This window comes from Lissotriton helveticus, chromosome 6 (genome assembly GCF_964261635.1).
Source record: "Lissotriton helveticus chromosome 6, aLisHel1.1, whole genome shotgun sequence".
Lineage (NCBI taxonomy): Eukaryota > Metazoa > Chordata > Amphibia > Caudata > Salamandridae > Lissotriton > Lissotriton helveticus.
In genome coordinates, this window is record NC_136067.1 from 773,036,658 (window position 1) to 773,059,488 (window position 22,831).

Genomic DNA, 22,831 nt, shown 5'->3' on the forward strand with positions numbered 1-22,831 from the left:
CTCACTCGTGCCCTCAGCTCTGACTCCTGTGCCCTGTGACCCTCGCCGGTGACCATGGCCAGCATGGCGGGGGAGATCGTGGCTTTCCTGCTGGCCCTGTCGGGCTGGGTGCTGGTCTGCTCCACGCTGCCACCGACTACTGGAAGGTGTCGAGCATCGACGGCACGGTCATCACCACGGCCACCTTCTGGTCCAACTTGTGGAAGACCTGCATCACCGACTCCACCGGCATCTCCAACTGCAAGGACTTCCCGTCCATGCTGGCCCTGGAGGGTGCGTCCCGACGGGGGGAGGGGGGCTGTGTGTGTGTCTGTGTATATGGCTCTGTGTATGTGTGTCTGTGGCTCTGTGTGTGTGAGTGTGTGGCTCTGTGGGTGTGTATGTGTGTGGGACTCTGTGTGTGGCTGTGTGTTTGTGTGTGGCATTTGCGAGAGATTAAGCTATTGGCATTGTAAATGACAGTGCCATTTATTTATCTGTTTTCAAAACCAACACATACATAAAAATGTTGTCATTTACAATGCCAATAGCTCTAACTTTTTCAAAGGCGAGACCGTTGCATTGTAAATGCTTGTTAGATAGTTGCTTGCAATGAAATATGATCCAGGATTCTTGTACAGCCTATTGAGTTAAAATCTCAAAGATTATACACAATCATTGAATTTTAAACCTGGTAGAACTCTTTTGTCCACATTTCTCCCTAGCTGTTCTGTTATCCTTCTACACCCTCGGATGCTGAGCACAAAACACTTGGATGTACCAGTGTGCACATCCTCAATTTGGATTTTTTTTTTAGATGGTAAGAATAGACCACTCCAAGGAAAGGGGAGAGCAGTGAAGAATCTGCAGCTAGACAGAGTATACACCATAAAGTTACCAAAGGCAAGTAATTTGTTCTTCTGAATGACACTTCTAATCGCTTATAATAGATACCAAAGCAGTATCTCCCAAAGTGGAGGATCTGTGGAGTGGGCTCAGATCAGATAGTCCTACAGGACTGAACCGGCAAAATGTCTTTCCCATCGTTCCTGGTTGTCAAGGCAATAGTGCTTCATGGACGTGTGCACTGATGTCCACATCGAGGCCTCACAGATGTCAAAGACACAATGGGTTTGGCACACAGACTTTCTGTCTTTGACATCTGTGGCCCTGGTAGAATGGGTCTTCAATCCTTATGCTTTTTAGCCAGTGTGTAGCAGGTCTTTGCCCTAGAGAACGTAACAAAATTCTGATCGTCCACCTGATGGGCTTTGGTGCGATTGGTGTAAAAGTTTAAAGCCGTTTTGGTGTCTAAACGATGGAGCATTTCTTCTCCTTTTGATGGGTGAGGCAGAGCAAAGAACATTGGGCTGGTGAAGGACTGCACAGCATGAAAAGGAGTCAAGACTTTCAGCAAGAAGCTGCCCTGGTCCTCAGCAATTCTGCCAAGAAAAAAGATAGTGCAGTGCAGTTACACCGACAGAGCCTGGAGCTCACTCATGCGTTGAGCTGAAGTGACAGGCTTTAGAGTCAAAAGACACAACTTGCAATCCTGAATAGGCTACATGTGTGTGTGCACATAATACATATCTGGATCAAATGAAAGTCCCACTGTGGCATCACAGACCGTTTGGGAGGGGACAAGTGTATCAAACCTTTAATAAAACTCATCACAATGGACAGTTAGCCCGTTAAATGCAAAAAACCCGATAGGAATGACAAATAACTCTTAATTGTGCCTATTGCAAGGTCGCGCTGGGCCTAAGACCAATGGGAGCTCCATAGCAGGACATACATTTGTCCCAAAGCCTGGCGTAAATGGATTTAGTAGCCTGACGCCTGACAGCGAAGATGACATCAACAATCTCCAGTGGTAGATTGAACACAGTCAACTGCCGCCACTCAATGTCCACGCGTGGAGGTGTAGATAGCCTGCTGCTGGAACAAAAGGTCTTCCTGAAACTATAGCCTTATCTGAGGACAGACGCTCATGTCCAGTCATTCCAGGGATCACACTCTCTTGGCCCAATCGGGACCCACTAGGATGACTCTGGCCTGGTCATTCCTGATATTCTTCAGAATAGGCAGAAAGGCATACAGCAGTGTCATGCTCCACTCTAGCTTGAATGTGTCTTCTGAACAGAGCATTCTTGGGAACAACGCTAGGACATTTTGACACTGCACATACTCAACGGGGGCAAAAATATCCACTCCAATCTCTCCCCACTGTTGAACGATGCCCTGAGCTACCAATACACCTTCAATGACCTATCAGAGGGTGGGGGGCGGGGGGGACACTGTGTAATGTCCTATGTCCCAATTATGTCATTCACAAACAAGATACTTGGTTACCTTCGAAATCACTTGGTTTCTTTACCTGCGGATCATTTAACATCTGCTCCTTTGGTTAAAACAAAACTATATGCTTTACATATAACACTTCTGTGCAAATGTGGTATTATATATGTAGGAAGCACAGATCGGCCATTAAAAATTCGCATACAGGAACATCGGAGGGCGATTCTGAACATAGACAGCCGATACCCCCTTAGTGAGCATTACAGGGATGTACAACCCAATGACAATACCTTTTGGTTTCGCGGTATTGACCATGTACCAATTGGCAATAGAGGTGGGGACCGTGAGCTGCTGGTCAGGCAAAAGGAGGCAAAATGGATTTGTCGCCTTAAGGCCACTTTGATGGGACACAACACTGATAGGGAGTTGCACTATTTCCTGGGTAAAGGTAATCTGAGACTGTTAGTAGAGGGTACACTATCTGTACGTTTAAGGCATAATATAAAGTTGGCTTTATTATATATACGGAAGAGAGACCACAACATCCAGGTAGGGTGGGGTAAAAAGAGTTATAATTCCGTAAGTAGTTAGGCAGCATTACAGAACATAATTATACAATGACCATTACATACAGGGTGGGCACTGGGCGTGCTAGTGAGGGTGGACAGCGCAGTGACAAGGGTGCGAAAAACAGTGTGAACGGCGAGATAAGATTAAATAAAGGTGGTCAAAAAAATATGCAGTTTATATACAGTGTTTATATACAAAAATAGTCTGTATTTCTGTATACATCATCTTTGGACTCCGGGTTGCAATCAGTCTTACTACTCTGAAGACTTGCAGATCTTGATTACCCCAGATCGGCTAGACCATCCCATGATTAGAGCACTATCCTCTAACTAATGATCATTGTCCTGATGTTGACCTTCAATAATTAAGGTTGAAACGCGGTCGACTACCCAGCTTAGAACTCAGGCGCCATTGTGGTCAAACTAATTACTTGACTATTTTTGTATATAAACACTGTATATAAACTGCATATTTTTTTGACCACCTTTATTTAATCTTATCTTGCCGTTCACACTGTTTTTCGCACCCTTGTCACTGCGCTGTCCACCCTCACTACCACGCCCAGTGCCCACCCTGTGTGTAATGGTCATTGTATAATTATGTACTGTAGTGCTGCCTAACTACTTACGGAATTATAACTCGTTTTACCCCACCCTACCTGGATGTTGTGGTCTCACTTCCTTTGTTCCCCCCCCCTCAATTGTGATTCATTGCACTGTTTTTAAATTGTCCTATCCTAGTATTCTCTAGTTGAGACTTTGTTTTTGATGCACACAACGCCCGGTCTCACCTTGGTTAACGGGCCCTACTCCTGTTAATTGTTATTTTATTATATATAAGGTCTGTTACTGAATCCTCACAATTTTATTTAATCTTGATGTGGATTGAAAATGGCTAAGTCAAGATTCATTATGTTTGAACAAACTAACATCTTATTATATGTAAACGTACTGTACTTGAATTCCTTGTTGTGCGTTATTTTGTCTTTTTTGATAATTGTTGTTAATGTCAATATTTCTCTTTTCTTCTTATCTTGAATAAATTGGTGTGGACAATTGGTATCATTATTACATTGTGGTCTTTACAATCTCTGGTTAATTTGTGGGACTTCAATGATGGACGGCGTCTTTTAGTCCAATTCCACTTATCTATCTGCCCCCCTTTTTAGGTCTCGGCTATCGTCTCACTGCGAAGCAGTGGGGGGCGGAGCCGAGATTTCATGACTTCAACAGTGGAGCTTAATCCCACCTCTCTATTCCATTGGCTAGCTTCGTAAATAGAGGCTAGCCATTGGAAGAGATGTGTGTCATTACTATTTTCCCCCGCCTTGATGCGATTCATGGGTGTTTCTGTCTCTTTTTTTAAGTCCCGCCCCTTTTTCATCGTCATTTGGAGGTGGGTGTTTACTTCTTTTTTTTTTGTGCCGGCGCTTTTGTTTTGCCATTTCCCCCGACCGCTGCTGGAGGAAGGTTGTGCTGCCCGCCCGCCCCCCCTCTCGTTGTGCTTGTTCTTTACTTTCTTTCGCTTTTGGTGTTTCAGCATTTCTTGTTTTTCAGAGTAATTTAGCGTAAAGAGGCAAAATTATGACACAGAGAAGACCAAGTAAAGCGTGGACCACACAATTGACGGTGAAATGTTTGTCGGCATCGTTGTGTGGGCTGGAATTGTTTTGCACCTCTTTTCGTACCCAGTAGTAGTTGTACGCTTAAACTGTTGATGAAAGTGTAAGGAGGTTGCCTGGAGTAACAGGGCGCTGCATGAGCCTGGAGGGGAACTGGAGTCAGAACAGGAGGAGACGCTGCGAGAAGAGGATGCTGCAGGAGCCGACATGGAGTCTGAAGTGAGAGGGCTGTGCAGGAGCCAGTAGAGATGGGGTGATGACGTAAGTAGTGTAAAATATGGAGAAACAAGCAAGTAGAAGGTATTGTTGTTGCCTTGACTCTGGTGCGGTTTATTTTAATGGTGGCCAGCTCAGTTTGTAGCCTGTTGAAACAGTGAAGCATTCTTTAAGCCCCGATCCCCGGTGGTGGCTGTTGTATTGCCCCGTTTCAGCACTCAGTTAGAGCAGGCGCCTCCAGACTACTCCAAGAATATTCGTTTCCTTTCCGATCACAGACAGATGTTTAGTCTTGTGCTGTGTGCTTCACAATGCTGGAGTTGTGTAACTTGACTTTTTGCTGAGTACCATACCATACCTGGGACTATGTCATCTCATGCTATAGGTCACTTGCGGAGTCTTGGAGCCGTGCAACACTGTGCTCTGATAGAGGCATGGCACCTAGACTTATCTTAACTTGTGCTGTGCACTATAGACAAAGTGCAGGAGCCCGTGTACGCTATCCAACTTGCTAGAGACTAGTATGTACTTGCAATGCGACACACTGGCAAAATGTTGGAGCTGTGCAACACTGTGCCGAGTTAAATGCATAGTGCCTGGACCTATGTACCTTGGTTCCATGTCCTGTGTACAAAAGCCCAGTCGTCGGTGCTCTAAACTACAGGCAAAGCTGGCAGAGCTGTGAAACACAGTGGTGTGAATCATTAAAAAAGCTCCTACAGCCACGGAGCTTTGTGCGTTCGAAACTGCTTAGCTCTTATTTTCAACAACCGTCATCTAAGTCTCGCTGAAGAGTGCATAGAGCGTCGTTCTTTGTAATAACGATTCGGTGGGAAATGTATAAAAGAGGTTAATGCCGACCTGGGCACTGCTTTGTGAGCATGTGAAATCGTCAACTTCTGCAACTAGGGGAGCCCATGCTTACATGACAGCCTGTTTGTGTAGAGAGTGGCTTTCCGTCATGAGTAGTCTGGTGGCAGAGGGTGATTTTTTAGGTCTTAGCTAGACAGGGCATAGGCTGTGTCTTCAAGACATGTTGTTTTAAATCAGTGGGCTTACAGCCTGCCCAGAGCTTACTATTGGTATGCTTCAGTATCTCCCTGGTTTGCTTTCTTTCCATTCGTCATGGCATGCGGGTGTCATGTTCTGTTCTTGTATCTGGCCCTCTCGTAGAGCATGGACCAAGTACTTATCTCCTTCCACTGCTTCTATTTTTGGAGCTACTTTTTATTTGTCTTCAAGTACTCATATGAGTACTTGTGTTTTCAGGCCGTCTCCCCTATCCCTGTTGCTTCTCTTCCCTTCATCTCTGCCCCATCTGTTTCTTCTTTACCCCCCATCTCTCATTCGTGTTCAGCTTTTCCCCACACGTCTGCTTTTTTATTACACTAAGCTCTGCATCCTTGGCTCTGATCCTGGGCACAGCTGCTCACTCCTCTACTCTGACTTGTTATACTGAGAGCACCCCCATGGCAATGGGTATCACTTTGTCATTTAGGGGTAGGGGGAGTGTGGTATCATCCAGTTGTTGGTTGATAGTATCCAGTTGTTGGTGATAGGATCCATTCTAGAATGCTGGGGAGCTTGATGACAAAGGTTCCTTTGTAGTTAGTTATGTTCAAGACTGTGGCTTGGGTGACAAGTAAGCCTACAGCATAGACCTAAGAGTCTCCATGTTGTTCTTCTGCTACACTGGCGACACACTTGACTGATTTTCATCTCAACACATGTGCGATGTTGAGTAGTAATGCTAATGATTGTTTGCACAATGTGTACATCGGAAACTGCTGATGGAATTTGGTTATGTTTCAGAAGAAAGGAGACGTTGTGTATGGTTATTGCATGCTGTGAAGTTATTGGCTGCGCTGTTGAAGTTCAACAGTGCCAGAAAGAGATACAACAGGCCTGGAGCGTTAGACTATATTCAACTGTTATCATTGGAACGCATGATTGTTAAATCAATTAAGCTGTCAAATACACAGGGCCTTTCTGCCTCGTGAGGCTGCCAACCATCCACCCACGCATCATCCATCCATTCGTCCGTCCGTCAGTCCATCCATCCATCCATCCATGCAGTCATTCATTCATCCGCACATCCATCTCTCTTTTGGTCGTTCTTTCCTGCCTACCCTTCCTCTTTCCTTACACCCCTCAATGCATCCACCTGTCCATCAATCAGTCCAATCACCCACCTATCATTATATTCGTCATAACTCCCACACATGTTAAGCTACCATATTCATTCACTTTTAACTCACTTTTAATATCAGTATTCACTGAGGGCTCTATTCTTATCTACATTAAAATAAACTTGAAAATAACTTGTGGCTTCCGAGAGGACTAATCTTCATAAGCATGCTCGCCCCCTTCGAGTGCTGGATGCTGACTTGTAAAAGAATTACACACCAGGTGCCCGCCAATAGTGATTTCTCAAACAGAGCCTAGTTATGATAGTTGTTTTGAGATCTGGCCTTTCAGGCAGATTTAGCCATATCACCAGTCTACTGTTTTTTTTTTTGTTCGGTCTGGCCTTTAAGACATTTGTTTTCTCTAAACATTTCCCTCATAATCTATCCACTTAGAGGGGCTTTGGTCAGAAAATCTTCATCCGTAAATCTGTTAAAAAAAAAAAAAACAGCGATCAAGTCCAGACCTATTGGTTTTTCCAAAGCTTGTTTGCTGATGTTTGTCTAGTTTCTGTCTAGTGTTTGTCTGTCGAGCAGTCTTTTCTCCTCTGCCTTTATTCCCCTCCCTCCCCTTCAGTCTTCAGAGCTTGTTGCTTCCATTCCCTCTTGAAGCCGGCTTCTCTCCTTAACTCCTCGCTGCTGACATCAGCCATTCGTACCTCCGCTCTCGGCTCATGCTGTCTCTTCTCCTCTGCCCTTCTTCCCTCTCTCCCTTTCAGTCTTCAGAGCTTGTTGCTTCCATTCCCTCTTGAAGCGGGCTTCTCTCCTTAACCTCTCGCTGCTGTCATCAGCCTCTCATACCTCCACTCTCGTCTCATGCTGTCACTACAGCAGTCTCTACTCCTCCGCCCTTCTTACCTCTCTCCTCTTCAGTCTTCAGAGCTTGTTGCATCCATTCCCTCTTGAAGCCGGCTTCTCTCTTTAACTCTTTGCTGCTGACACCAGCCATTCGTACCTCCGCTCTCGTCTCATGCTATCACTCCAGCAGTCTCTTCTCCTCCGCCCTCCTTCCCTCTCTCAAAGCTGCCAACTTTATAGCTGGAGAAGCAGGTTCAAGTCTTGTTATTATAGTCCAATTTTAATTTTTTGAAGAATGCAGTTCTACCGCTTATATATGTCCATCGGCCTCCCATTTAGTTGTTCCCCAAATCCTTTTTGTCTCGAGAAAGTGAGGTCATGTCATCGTGGTTAGAGACGTAGTAAAGTGACAACTTGAAACCTGCGTTGAATGTGTGTGGGGTTCTGTCTGTGTGTGTGTGGGGTTCTGTCTGTGTGTGTGTGGGGTTCTGTCTGTGTGTGGTTCTGTCTGTGTGTGTGTGTGTGGTTCGGTCTGTGTGTGTGTGTGGTTCTGTCTGTGTGTGGGTGCATGTGGCTCTGTGTGTTACTCTGTGTGGGTGCAAATGCAATAGGTCTCGCATTTGCGAGAGATTAAGCTATTGACATTGTAAATGACAATGCCATTTATTTATCTATTTTCAAAATCAACACATAAATAAAAATGTTGTCAATTACAATGCCAATAGCTCTAACTTTTGCAAAGGCGAGACTGTTGCATCGTAAATGCTTGTTTGTGTTTACTAACACGTCATTTATACCATGACGCTAAGCAACGTATGGTGAGCTTTGGGAACGACAAGATGGCTGGCCCCCTTAGCTTTTTTCACCTTTCCGCGTTGTCCTCTCTCCGTGTTTGTTATCCTCTAAAACACGTGACACGTCGACGCAGCGTTGTACTAGCTTTTAAATAATGGCGACTCCGCTTTCGCTTCAGATATGCCGGTGACCATGCCGAGTTCCAAACGTTTAGCTCCGTAAAGGTAATCTTTTTTATAATGAGAGACACTATTTTATGCGTGATGGTTGGATGACCTGTGCTCCAGGCCCGGTTTTATTTAGCCAAGTGAGTGCTTCTCATGTACATGAGCCATTTAGTTACATAACTTTGCTAGTACTGTTAGTGCTTCATTTCGCTAATATAGGATGTGCATGCTTGAATGACACGTTCCGCGGAACGCTTGCAATGGAGTTAACTGACTCGACGTTGCTGGCTAACCCGCATTTGCCTCTTTGGAACCATTATATTGACACAGACCCCTTTAAGTGTAGCACTCTTGTTATGTTTTACGGGTGTTTCCATTTTTATAGTGTGCGCTTTTTTCACTTTTTATCTGTCTGTGGTTTTACTTTTAGTCATCCATTGTTGCGTCACATAGTGCACATCACTCTGTGATTCCCATCACCTTTTTGCGCTGTTGACACTTAGTGACCTACATCATCAAGTCCTACATAGTGTACGTTACTGTACTGCTATGGAGGCACCACGCACAGTGACACTTATGTTTATAGGTCCACTGCGCTTGCCCCCTTCAATGGGACATTTGTCATTTACACCTGGAGTTAGTACTGCATGTACACCATTCCTGCACTTCTTTATGCGATGGGGCTTCGTTTCTTGTTAGTTGTGCCGCATATGTTAATGTCTCAACTGTGCCGGTTCCTTTCGATATGATATGTGTTTCTATATATTTGGAGATGATATGATATGCACATCTTGCGTGCAACTTTTGAAGCGAATATTCCTTGTTTCTCGTAATTGGGCTTTTGTTGATTTAGGCTTGCGCAATCGAGTGGCAACTTACGATGGGTAATCTTGCTGTGTCTCGCAAAAATTCTGCGGTGGTGGTTCTGTACTTTCTTGATCCAAGTTATAACATTGTCCTTGTCTACTTTTTTCCTTATCAACATACTACAATGGTATCCTGATTGTTAACTCTTTTAACAGACTTCACAACATGAACCATTTAATATACAGCTCTTGGAAGAAGTAGGTACTCGTGGACTCTAGTGGTTTTACATATACTTGAAATAATGAACCTTGTGCTTCTTTAATTTGAGATGAGTCCGCGGTATATGAATGAGTGATGATGCTCTTTGAGCCCACAATCTTAGATTATATGGGTGATGGATCTTTCTTAGAACACTCAGATTGTCCGACCTATGGAGCTCCCCTCTCTGCATTACAAATAAGAGAATATAGTGCTTATGAGTAGCCTCGTTTATTGTTACCCATGAGACGGTAGTTGTGTTCATTTTCTATTATGATTATACAATATGGGCCTATTTCCGCTTTTGATGCTTACCGCGATTTGGAACGATATACTTAACATTATAACCTACATACTGAGTCCGAAGCCAGACGTTACAGAGGTGAGAAATAAGTTCACCCTCCTACCTGCACGTTGTCCAGTTACTGTGGTACACCTTATACATTATATATAATTTTATAACCACATACCTACTTCTAAGCTTAATATTTCTGAGGGGAGAATAAGTTCACCCTCTTCAACTTTGCCTTTTTCCTGTGGTTAATTTTTCTCACTCATTCTTCTTGTCAGGTTTTATCTCTATTCTACTCTGTACTTAGCCTCATGTGAGGTATTTTTATGTCTTTTTCGATAAAACTATGTGTTGTTTGCTTTAGTAATGCATTATTTTATGTTTGATACTATTGCACTGTATATATGGATATGTTTATTTATCATAGACATTTGTCTGTTCTTTGATATTATTATCTGTTTTCCTTTTTTCTGTCTTGGAATTATGAAAAGATTTATTTCTGTTTGATGTAAAGTATACATGTTTAAATAATGTGGAATTGAATTGTGCAATTTTTGTATGTATTTGTGTGTTATATAATTGTGGTTTCATGTGGGTCATCTCAAGTTTGTGGTTCTGTTATTATTTTTGTTTTGTTGTTGTTATGTGGTATTTATGTTATGTTTGTTTGTAAATGTTACAGCCCTGACGAAGTTCCCTCTGACAACCGGGATTGAAACCCTTTGGCTGTGTGCCAGTTTTTATGATGAACTTAATAAAAGAAGCAACTTTAGATAAACTGGGCCTGATTGATTGACTTCGCATTGTGTGCACCTTCCTTTTTCCTGAACATGATGCCCTGAGCTACCTCTGGATGCAGCTACCATTTGTCATCAGCTAGGTGTCTCCAGCTGAATTTGTCCACTCCAGCATGTAAAGATCTTAACCAAGTGATTCACAAGGCACCCTGATGCTCCAGCCAACTCTCGAGGTGCATAGCCTCCTGGCACAGGGCCCAGTACCACACTTTGCCCTGATTGTTGCAATACCACATGGTGGTGGTGTGGTCCATGAGAAAGTGCACCAGCCTTTCCTTGATGGACAACAGGAAGGCCTTCACTGGCAAGCAGATGGTTCGCAGAGCCAACAGAATTATGTGGAGCTCTGTTTTCACCAGAGACCAGAGTCCTCTGATCTCCAACTCCCCCAAATGACCGGCTCTGCCCAGAAGGGGCACATCTTTCACCATTGTCAACTCTAGGTGTGGAAGGAAAACAGATCTCCCTCTGATCAGGTTACAATCGAGCAGCCACCACTGCAGATATCATGTAGTCTCCTAATGCTGGACCAACTGAACCTTCCAATCCCACTGCAGGAATAGCATATGCCACTTAGCAAAGTGGATAAGCATGTGGCCAGTAGGCAAAGAAGCCCTAGAGCTGCTTGCATCGAGATCAAGGACCGAAGCTGAAATATCAAGTTTGTAGTCCAAATGTACTGGGCTCATTGCGATGGAGGAAAGACCCTGAACTGCACCATGTCCAAAACAGCTCCAATAAAAGGAAGCCTTTGCAAATGTGACTTAGGTTAGAAGTATGCCTCAGAAGATACCTCCTTTGGTAACGTTTCTGATGGATACTCTATTTAACCAGAGGGAGATAACTGGCTCGATCTTTTAGGCACAGTCAAATGTGCATGTCAATTGCTTTGTCCTTTGTAGTTTCCGCAAGAACACTTGTTAGGAAATGCATTCCTCCTAGAACATGGGACTCATTTACATCTTCCCTGAATGCCTTCCTGCAAGTAATAAAAAGAATCTAGAATGAGCGGGCAACATGAGCCTAGTGACTCCGGATTGGGCCAAGAGAGTGTGTTACCTGGAACTCCTGGTCATGAGCATTGGCTTGCCATCAAGCTACCACTTCACGATGATATTATGTGCAGCAACAGGGCAAGGTTATCCACCCAAATCTGCACAATCTACACCTACATGTGTTGGAGCAAGGATTCAAGAAACAAAACTTGCTCAAAACAAATCCTTCATTAACTTTTACTAACTGTTAAAGTTGTGGATAAGACTAAACTAATATACACCAAACACAGACACACAGGGAGAAAGCTTTACACATGCTCAATTAATGTGGAAGAAGGTGCAAACAACTTAAACCGCTTTAATTTGTAAAAACGCTTTGAGCATGTGCAAGCTGGAATTACGTAGATATAATTGGACTAACTCGCTTTTGGAGGGAAATCTTTGCGCATGCACAAGAAGGACTAACATGTGGTCTTGCGAAACTGCATGCCCAGCATCTGCTTGCCTGAGCTAAAAGGAGAGCTGCTTACGTTAATGCTTTTGCCCAGAAAAATAATAATAACATGAGATAAGAGTAGTAATGGGTGGTGAACGGTGAGAATTATAAAGCTGAGAAAATAACATCTGTTTATGGTTCTTTTATCAATAGTGTATACTTGGGCCTGTTTCACATATGGCTGGGAGAGAAAATGGAGTTGAATGACGATGAGATTGCGCATGCTCAGTAGACTCGGAACATGACCTAATGACCGAAGAAGTGAACTGCTGCCAAATAGCAAGGACAGAAGACGCGGGAAAGTGAAGACCTGTATGCCTCTTCTATGGAATCTGCAGTGAAATTGTTAATAACATTTGTAACAATATATGAATATGAAAAGAAGCATGAATGTGAAAAGAAGCATGAATGAGCTAGAGGGGAAGGGCTTGCAAAAAAATGGTACCTTACTAAAAATGAATATGCCAGCATAGTGTGATGAAAACTCCCCTAGCCCTGTCCAGTGGTATTCCGTATTTTACTAATATTTGCAACTATTGAGGGTGGGACATGTAGAAATGAAGACTTATAACTAGAGTGTATTTAGAATGTTAGGGGACTGGAGCTGGAGAGGTTGGTAATGCGATTGCCATGCCAAGAGAAGCTTGCTGCTGCTGCTGGGTTCGAGAGAGAAGAGAACAGTCTGGGGAGATTCAGATCCGAATGACAGCCGGATTAGATTCAAAGATTCCGGAAGAACATCGAGGAGGGAGAGTGTGTAAGATAGGGATGCGCCGTGGTACGTTGGGTTTATAGAGAAGTTTAGTAAATATTTGCCCTGATCCGGTCCTATAGTCATTGTCTCTTGATACTAACTCAGGGAACCCCCACCAGTCCTTTGGCCAGAGGGGTGGTTTCAGGATTTCAAATACGCAAAATATGAGTCAGAATAATATTTACCTATTTCAGTGCAAATTTATTTTTGCTTCTGAACTCTTTTGTCTCTTCATCTATCCACACCTTTTGCATTCATTTGTTGAATGAGTTTGTGTCATTGGTTATATCTGCTAAATGATTTATCTCTCCCATGTGAAAATGATGGCGTTTGCACTGTGAATTTGTATTGAAAGAGCGTTCACCTTTATGCCTGAAATTTTAGATAAAACTTATGAATCTTACCCAGAGTCTGTGGTTATTTTCACCAAGATATATGAATTAATTCGAAAACTGTTAATATCACCATCAACTAACTCAACTAATGGTACTTAGACCAGTGGAAAGAGTGTTGATCCGTCAAGATTAGTTAAACCATATATTTTGTTTTCGAAAATGTTAAGACCACAGGAAACTAACTAATCGACATCTGAGTAAAATATCAAACTTGACCCCCAGCGGGTACCGGGGATAAGTGATGAAACTTTGGGTGCATTGGCCTTGTTGAATTGTGTGGAGTATTTTATCCCTGACTCATCCGCTGGATCACATGTATGGAGATTGAGCAGAGATCGGTCTGCCACCTGAAGTGATGGATGTCATCGTTGACACCAGATGCCGTTCATAGGAATCCATTTATGCTGGGCACTGGGACCTATTTGTGGCCTGGTATGGTGCTCATAAGAGTGATCCCTTACAAGCAAAGCTGATGAAGGTCCTTTTCTTATTTTATCTTTGGCCCAGCAATGCCTTGCAGTGGGCATGGGAAACATCCGTTACCCCGCAGTCACAACAACGGCCATCCTTTACAATGAAGTCACTACCCCAACTGCAACGTTACCACTCGTTACATTACCACGCAAGTTGTTACAATGACTTGCTGTAGTGGGCACGTTGTTGGACTGGTGTTGGATTTTTAAGTCCAACACCTTCCCTACTGTTGCGTAGACTGGAGTTTGGAATAGTAATTTATACTATTCCAAAGTCCAATGCCCCCTAAGGCAAGTCGTTGTAACGACTTGCTTGGTAAAGGTGGTAACATCAGGGTAGTGACTGCGTTGGAAAGATATGCGGGGTAAATGCATGTGGGGTTCCTTCATACAACCAATGGGCACTATTAAGGGATTAATCACTGCCCTCCCTCCTCCCAGTTTCAGTGGAGTGGTCTCTTTTCAACATATCAAAAAGTACCAGGTTAGTATTCAGCACACTGGTAGTAACATTTGTTCACGCTCCACGTCTGAGGGCAAGGAAAGGTACAAATAAGAAACAACGGGTGAAGTTTATATGTGGCTATGCTTCATTACTGTTTTGGCGGTAAGGAGCTGACATGGAACTGCAGAGTACCACCGAGTGGCACATGGGACAACTTGAGAATGAAAGCAAATGAATCCTGTTTGGCACTTGTGGAGTATTCTTAGTAGAGGAATCTGCAGTCAGATAGAGTATCCATCAGAAGGAGCACTACTGAAGGCAAGCAACTTGTTAATTTCATCATTTGAAGCTGCAAACTTCTCACCTGATGCTGATTTTTGCTGTCCATCTGCCCCAGCTTTGCATTCATCTTATCCTGGACAGTGCCTAACTCAGCCTTCATCTCTTCCTTTGTGGCCTCCAGCTGGTTTTCCAATTTACTGATCAAAGGCTCGCAACGGCATCCGTTAATTGGGGCCTGGAAATCAAAACAAGACAAGCGAACAAATTGCTTAAGCAATGTTGAATAAACACTGGCACACACACACACTGTTACAGCTCTACTAAAATTATTCTGGCAAGCAACAAAATCTGTGAATTATTTTTGCATGTTTGCAAAGTATGTCTAATATTAAAGGAACCAGTTAATTTTGTAAAATGGGGCTACCTGGCTTTTGCAATCATAATATCTACGGAGGAGGAGGGAGAAGAAGAAAGGAGAAGAAACTGAAAGGCAACAGAAATAAAAAGTATGCACTACAGATGTATAACAAAAAAGTAGTATGACAGCCACTGTCTCTTACATTCAATATTGATAGAAGCAGCTCCCTTTATCTAGCTCAATATGAGGAGGGAATAGATGGCACCTTCCAAAATGTAAATATTCTCCCGTCGTTGTTTCCAATGATTTGACCAAGGTGTGAAGGGGGGAGGGTGTGGTTACACATAGCCTTTTATTACCAATGTTCAATTCACAATTTCATTGGGGCTTGTAATATGCTCAAAACACACAAGATGATGGACAGAATGTTGCACAATGGCAACACATTCACCCCTAGTCACAGATCAGGGTTTAATCCATCGTTATTTTGCTCACCAATCCACCCCAGTTCAGACATGGTCATATGCAAATCAGCCTTGACCCTGTGCCTCATGGGAACAGTCCAGCACGAACTGCCAAGCCATGTCTTTCCTGGACCGGAATCAAGCATCCTAGGACTGGTTTCAAGCTATCAGCCGTCTTCAACCTGGATAGCTTGACTCCTGTGGCCTAGTGAGCACGGGACCCACGTCTTGGCATGCCCTTCCCATATAGGGTGAACAGCAAAACACACAAGATGATGGACGGAATGTTGCACAATGGCAAAACATTCACCCCCAGTCACAGATCAGGGTTTAATCCATCGTTATTTTGCTCACCAAGGCAGCCCAGTTCAGACATGGCCATATGCAAATCAGTCTTGACCCTGTGCCTCACGGCAACAGTCCAGCCCGAACTGCCAAGCCATGTCTTTCCTGGACCGGAATCAAGCATCCTAGGACCGGTTTCTGGCTATCAGCCGTCTCCAGCCAGGATAGTCCATCATCCTCTTTTGTATCGCTTTGTTCGCCCTAAGTGTGGCAGGGTATGCTCAGACTTGAGTCCCTTGCTCACTTTGCCCCTGGATTCAAGATAGCCTGGCTGATGAGGGTTATGAACCCGAAACCGGTCCCAGGATGCTTGTTTCCGGTCCAGGGAAGACATGGCTTGGCAGTACGGGCTGGACTGTTCCCATGAGGCACAGGGTCAGACTGATTTGCATATGGCCATGTGAGCTAAAGAATGGTGATGGATTAAACCCAGATCAGTTGACTGGGGGTGAGTGTTTGATTTGCTCAAACGCTCCGTCCATCATCCCCTTTTGTATCGCTTGTAATATGCTGCCAACGTGCTTTGTATCTTCCATCCCTTTTTCCTCTCCCACCCCCTGCTACTTGTAAAGCTTCACATTACCATACAACATTCCTTTAAAGCTAGACCCATTGGTGTTGCCAATGCTTATGTAATCGCTGGGGAAGAAATGCGTTACTTACCTGTAACTGCAGTTATCCAGTATTGGTATCTTTCATAGATTCACATGCCTGAATCATTCCCCGTCGTCGGGGTGGGAGTCCCCGGTATATAACAATAGTAATGTCATATAGACATATACATACTAATAGGCCAGAGGCCTCACATTAGTAACCTATCTGAGTCCTTTTGTAAAAAAGGACCAAAGTTTGGCCAGGAGCCAATCAGCTACTACCACCCTCTAGAACCTTCCTGGAAGGAGCCCTAGTCCCTCAGATTTTCGTAAGCACAGTGCTAAGTAGTACCTACTGAGAGAACCAAGGTGAGCCCTTCCAGGGGAGGCGGGTGGGTTGCATGTGAATCTATGAAAGATACCAATACCGGATAACTGCAGTTACAGGTAAGTAACGCATTTCTTATCCAGTATTATGGGTATCTTTCATAGATTCACATGCCTGAATCAGAGTAGCAGGCAATAGGCAGCACATTTCGCATAATATAGCATGTAAGACACTTGATAATAACTTATCAATAGTGCAATACAATAAACTGCAAACAGTAGCAGGATAAGAAATGTGCAATTAGGTAATAGGAAAGGCGGGATGAAAGGAAGAAGGCTCACCTCTAATGAAATAGATGACGGAGCACCGCCTGTCCCACTGCTGCATCCTTCATAAGTTCCGAATCCAAGCAGTAGTGCTTGGTGAACGTATGTGGTGTCTTCCATGTCGCCGCTCTGCAAATGTCGACAATGGGCACCCCGGAAAAGAGAGCCATGGAGGTGGAAACCGCTCTAGTGGAATGAGCCCGAACCTTGGAGGGCAGAGGATGTCCCGCCTGCTGATGGCAGAAGGCGATGGCCGCAGAGATCCATCTTGAAATGCTCTGCTTTGACAATGGTAGGCCCTTCCTGGGCCTGCTGAAGGCAATAAATAATTGGTTGGACTTGCGAAATTGTTCCGTTCTATGAATGTAGAATTTCAGACATCTTTTCAGATCTAAGGAACGTAGAGATCTCTCCGCTGCTGAAGATGGATTCGGGAAGAAAGATCTCAGGACAATAGGTTTGTTTAGATGAAAAGCAGACGGAACCTTTGGTATGAATTTGGGGTTAGTCCGTAGAATGACCCTGTCCTGTTTGAACTGAAGGAACGGGTTTTGAAAAGAGAAAGCCTGCAGCTCACTCACCCTCCTTGCTGACGTGAGAGACAGCAAAAGAGCTGTTTTCCATGACAAGTATTTGAGATCTGCTTTATGCATTTGCTCAAAGGGGTGTTTCATCAACTGAGCCAAGACAATATTGAGTTGCCATGTAGGTGGTAAAGGTTTTATTGGAGGATAAGTCCTGAATAAGCCTTTCAGAAACTGCTTGACCAGTCTATTGGACCATAGGGAAATACCAGACGAAGAACGCCTGAACCGAGATATGGCTGCCAGGTGGACTTTGATTGAGGCATGGGCCAATCCCGAGTTGGCCAGGTGAAGAAGGTAAGGCAGAAGTTGTGCCGGAGATGACGAGAATGGGTGCAGTTTGTTAGCTTTACACCACAAACAGAATCTCTTCCACTTAAGGGAATAAGTCTTGTTGGTACTGTCAGCCCGGGCCCGGGCTAAGACGACTCTGCAGTCCTGAGGAATATCTAAGTCCTGGAACTCTCTGAACTCAGGAGCCAAGCCGATAATCTGTGAGATGTCGGATCTGGATGCTGGACTTGCCCCTGGTTCATATTGAGGAGATGCGGGTAAGGCCTGAATGGAATCGGAGGCTCCAGCGACAGAATGTGGAGTTCTGTAAACCAGTGTTGGCGCGGCCACGCTGGGGCTACCAGGATCAGGGTGCAACGCTCCGCTTTCAGTTTCCGGAGGACCCTGGGGATCAGGGGAAATGGAGGAAAAGCGTAAGCAAAGACGTTGCACCATGCGATCGAAAATGCATCCCCGAGAGATCCTTTCTGGGGAAGCCAACTTGCATAATGTTGGCATTTTGCGTTGATCTCCGTCGCAAATAGATCCAGGTGAGGTCTGCCCCATCGGGAGAATACTGCGTCGAGAGCATGTTGGTCGAGCTCCCACTCGTGACAAATGGAGCGTTGCCTACTTAGTGAGTCCGCCAGGGTGTTGTCTGCTCCTGGGACATACTCCGCTCTCAGCGAAATGTTGTGTTGGAGTAGCCACTTCCAAATTCGCTGTGATTCTTGAGACAACATCATGGATCGAGTTCCCCCTTGCTTGTTTAGATAGTGCATTGTGGTGGTGTTGTCCATCCTCACAAGCACTGTTGAGTTCCTGATCCGGGGCAGGAATGCTCGAAGTGCCAGGTATACTGCCCTCAGCTCTAGCAGGTTGATGTGGAGCTGTTTTTCTGCCAGTGACCACTGACCGTGTATCTGAAGTTCCTGCAGGAACGCACCCCATCCTTCCAATGATGCATCTGTTGTTATCACGTGTGGGGAGATTGGAAGTAGGAATGGAAGGCCCGGGTTCAGGTTTTTTGTTTGAAGCCACCATTGCGGGGCCTTCACCATGAACGGAGTGATCCTGATAAGATCATCGAAGGATCCCGTACACTGGGTCCACTGAGATGATAACGCCTCCTGTAAGGGACGCATACGGAGGCGGCAGTGTGGTATTAGGAGGATATTGGAGAACATCCTTCCTAGCAATGACTTGAAGAGTCGCATCTTGATGGTCTTTTTGACCTGAATGTGGGCTGCCAGTGACCTCAGTTTGACCTGACGCTCCTGTGATGGGAAGGCCTTCTCCTGCTGCGTGTCGAGAGTTGCTCCCAGGAAAGTGAGGCGTTGAGAGGGCTGCAATACTGACTGTTCCTGGTTGAGCGTAAGCCCCAGGCTCTCGAAGAGCTGAAGAGAGGCGTTGGAAGATCTGCTCACGCCTTCTAGAGTAGGAGACTTGATGAGCCAATCGTGCAGGTAGGGGAATACCTGGTGATGGTGCTGGCGAAGGTACGCTGCCACTGGAGATAGGCATTTTGTAAAAATGCGTGGCGCCGACTTCAGGCCGAATGGCAACACTCTGAATTGGTAGTGTCTGCCCACCACTACAAACCTCAGGTATTGGCGGTGACTTTTGTGGATGAGTATGTGAAAATAGGCGTCCTGGAGGTCTAAGGACACCATGAAATCTTTGGAATTGAGTAGCTGTAACACTTCCTGAATGGATACCATACGGAACGATTGTTTCTTGAGGTATCTGTTGAGGTTCCTTAGATCCAATATAGGTCTCCATGTCTTCTCCTTTTTTCGTATTAGGAAGAACCGGGAATAGAATCCTTTCCCCCTCTGACCTCTGGGAACTCTTTCTATGGCTCTTTTCTGGAGCATTAGTGAGAGTTCCACTTGAAGGAGATGCAGATTCTTGTGCTACATGGGACCTGGGGGGTTCGAAGGAGGAGGTTCCATGAACTCCAGAGTATGGCCGAACCGAACCAGCTGGAGAACCCAACGATCCGTCGTTATTCTTTGCCAATTGTGGAGGAAGTTGGAAATTTTCCCTCCAACTATGTAATGTGGAGAAGAAGTGGAGGCCTGTTGGAGAAAGAAGTCATTGCCTTCTGGCGGACTCCTTCTTTCCTCCTCTCCCTCGAAAGGAAGACTTATTGTATGAGGACTGGCCTTGTTGCTGCCTCTGTTGGTATTGAGGCTTGTATTGCTGGGACGAGCCGTAGGAGGATTTGTATCCCTGATAGCCACCTCTTCTCTGCTGGCCTCTTCCTCTGGAGCCCCGAAAGGAAGTATTTTTGTACTGGAGGGTACCCAAGGCTTTTGCGGTCTCTGTATCTTTCTTGATACCCTGCAGCATCTCATCAATATGCTCTCCAAAGAGCAGCTCTCCGTCAAACCGCATGTCCAGTACTTTGGTCTGTACCTCCGGCCGGAAAGATGTAGCTTACAGCCATCCCTAGCGCCTAAGGACCGCTGCCCCCGCCAGCTGCCGAAATCCTGTTGAGGCGATATCCATCGCCACGTCAATCATTTCCGAGGCGGACCGCTCTCCCTCAAGGAGGATCTTCTTTACCTCTTCTTTCTGCTCCTCTGGCAGTGTGCCTAGATATGGGGCAACATCCGCCCACATCCGGCGATTGTAACGCCCTAAGAGCGCTAGCGAGTTTGCCGCCCTGACAGTAAGGGCCGACATCGACGAGAATCTCTTCCCGATGTTATCCAGTTTATGGCCTTCCTTATCCGGAGGAGCAGTCAGCGCAGCAGATGGGTTGCCTGGGTGATAACGGAGTCTGGTTTGGTATGGCCTGTAAGGCATGCCGGAGCCGAGTCCGGGGCCTTATACTTCTTATCAAGCCTGGTCGGCACTGGTAGTAAAGATGAGGGGTTTTTCATTATTTTTACCCCCTGGTCCCAGATATAATCGATAATAGGGATTGACCGAACCGTCTTCTTGAATGGCTCTTTAAAGTCATATAGGAAGCACTCCTGAGGTTGCGTGGTCATCTCTATTTTGAACCTTGCTGCTGCTATCTCTACAACATTATGAAACCCCCCGATATCTTCTGGGGGTGAATCCGCCTGTGCCTGGTCTGGGGATGCCGGACGTTCAATGACATAGCTATCCCACTCGTCATCCTGTATTTCTCCCTCCTCCTGTTGACCTTCTTCATCTTCTCCTACTGCTTCCTCTTCTTCTTCATCAGAAGACGGTAGAGGAGGCAAAGTCACAGGATCCGGACAAATGACCAGCGGTGGTGGTCTAGGGCGAGGAGGAAGGTTCTAGAGGGTGGTAGTAGCTGATTGGCTCCTGGCCAAACTTTGGTCCTATTTTACAAAAGGACTCACATAGTTTACTAATGTGAGGCCTGTGGCCTATTAGTATGTACATGTCTATATGACATTACTATTGTTATATACCGGGGACTCCCACCCCGACGACGGGGAATGATTCAGGCATGTGAATCTATGAAAGATACCCATAATACTGAATAAGTTGATGTTTTTTAATGTCTAAGACAAATGACACTTGTAATGCTTGGGTACATCAAGCCTTATTAGTGATTAAGTTAATTACTGACTGGGATCTTTTTACTTCCTACAGGTTGGGCACATAGATAATCATTAGCACATTAAGACATTAAAGCTTCTTAGTGGTTGTGGCCAGTTTATGTTATTAATTCAAGGGACGTTTTATTGACAGTTAAGGAAGGGGCTGTAAATAACCATTACTGCCTGGGGGCAGAACGGCTCAGTCCTTTGGGGGGCATTGGTACTCATAAATACCCAAATCCATTGACGCTACCAGGCTAGTTTTGAACAAAAAAACAGCATAATTAACTGAGCCTACTATTAGGATATCAGATGAAAGAACACGCTTACCCATGCCACCATTGCGCTGGGAGGCGCTCTAGGATAGGGAATAGGTTAATTTACTATCCAATAACCTTCCCTAGTGTCCACGGGGACTGGAGTTGGAATAGTAAATTAAACTATTCACTATCCAACACCCAAAAGCGCTATGCGTTGTAATGGTATGCGATGTAAAAACCGCGTTGTAAAGGCAGGCATTGTAATAGCCTGCGTTGTAACGTCATACATCCCAATTCACCCATTACTGTATAATGGGAGTAATCTGAAAGACAATCTATCTAGTAAACAGTTATCCTTATGCTTTATATCAAACTCCTGTAAAAGTTGGTGTTGAAATAACCCTACTTCTTTTAACCCAGCCATCAAATACCAGCTCAGCCGGTGTAATGCCGTGAATGTAAATTAAAACAAGAGTTGAGGGTACCAGAAATCTCAATTTAAGAAAATGTATCTGCTGCAGAAATATATTGCAGTCAAGCAGATTTATTCCGTCAGGATAATTTCAAATCTGGAAACAAATCCATCAGAACAGATTTAGCTATAAAACATAACTCTGATGTGTTAAAAGCCCTTTTCTAGACATAAAGGAAAAGCTCACACTGAAGTTAGTCACATCCGATTTGTGACACTTGGCAGGTGTCCAGGAACTAGGAGGGGCTACTGCTGTGCCAGTGGCTAATGCAAACTTCAAAAGGGACTTATGAGAGGAGGAGGAGGAGGTGTTGTGCGAAGTTCTTCTCCTGAAGGTCCAAGGCAGTCTCCTTTGAAACATCTGCAGATGCATAAAGAGAGTCAGAAGTCAAGAGGATAAAGGCCCCCCTTTCTTTCAGGTGTGCTCCTAGTCAAGATAAAGATCTTCAGCGTAGACTAGAAACTGCACAGCACAGCATGTGCACCTCTGGATCTGCAGAAAGGCGGGAAGAACATCCTTTTTTGCCTTCTGCCAGGGACAGCCTAGATGAGTACGTAACTCTACCACGGGGACAAAGCCATGCACCACAGAATGGGCACATCCCACTCACTGAGGGAAGAACAGACAGCAAAGGGATGTACCGGGAACCAAGCCA

At 44.9% G+C, this 22,831-nt stretch overlaps 1 protein-coding gene across 4 annotated transcripts in view; it reads right to left on the reverse strand.

Annotated features, from left to right (window-relative positions):
* Positions 1-22,831, reverse strand: part of ANKRD6 (ankyrin repeat domain 6) — a 694,439-nt gene that overhangs the window by 61,050 nt on the left and 610,558 nt on the right. For all 4 annotated transcript variants that reach the window (XM_078648269.1, XM_078648270.1, XM_078648271.1 and 1 more), the window contains one exon: positions 14,707-14,859. In XM_078648269.1, the coding sequence (XP_078504395.1) occupies positions 14,707-14,859 (153 nt within the window). The remainder of the gene's footprint in view (positions 1-14,706; positions 14,860-22,831) is intronic.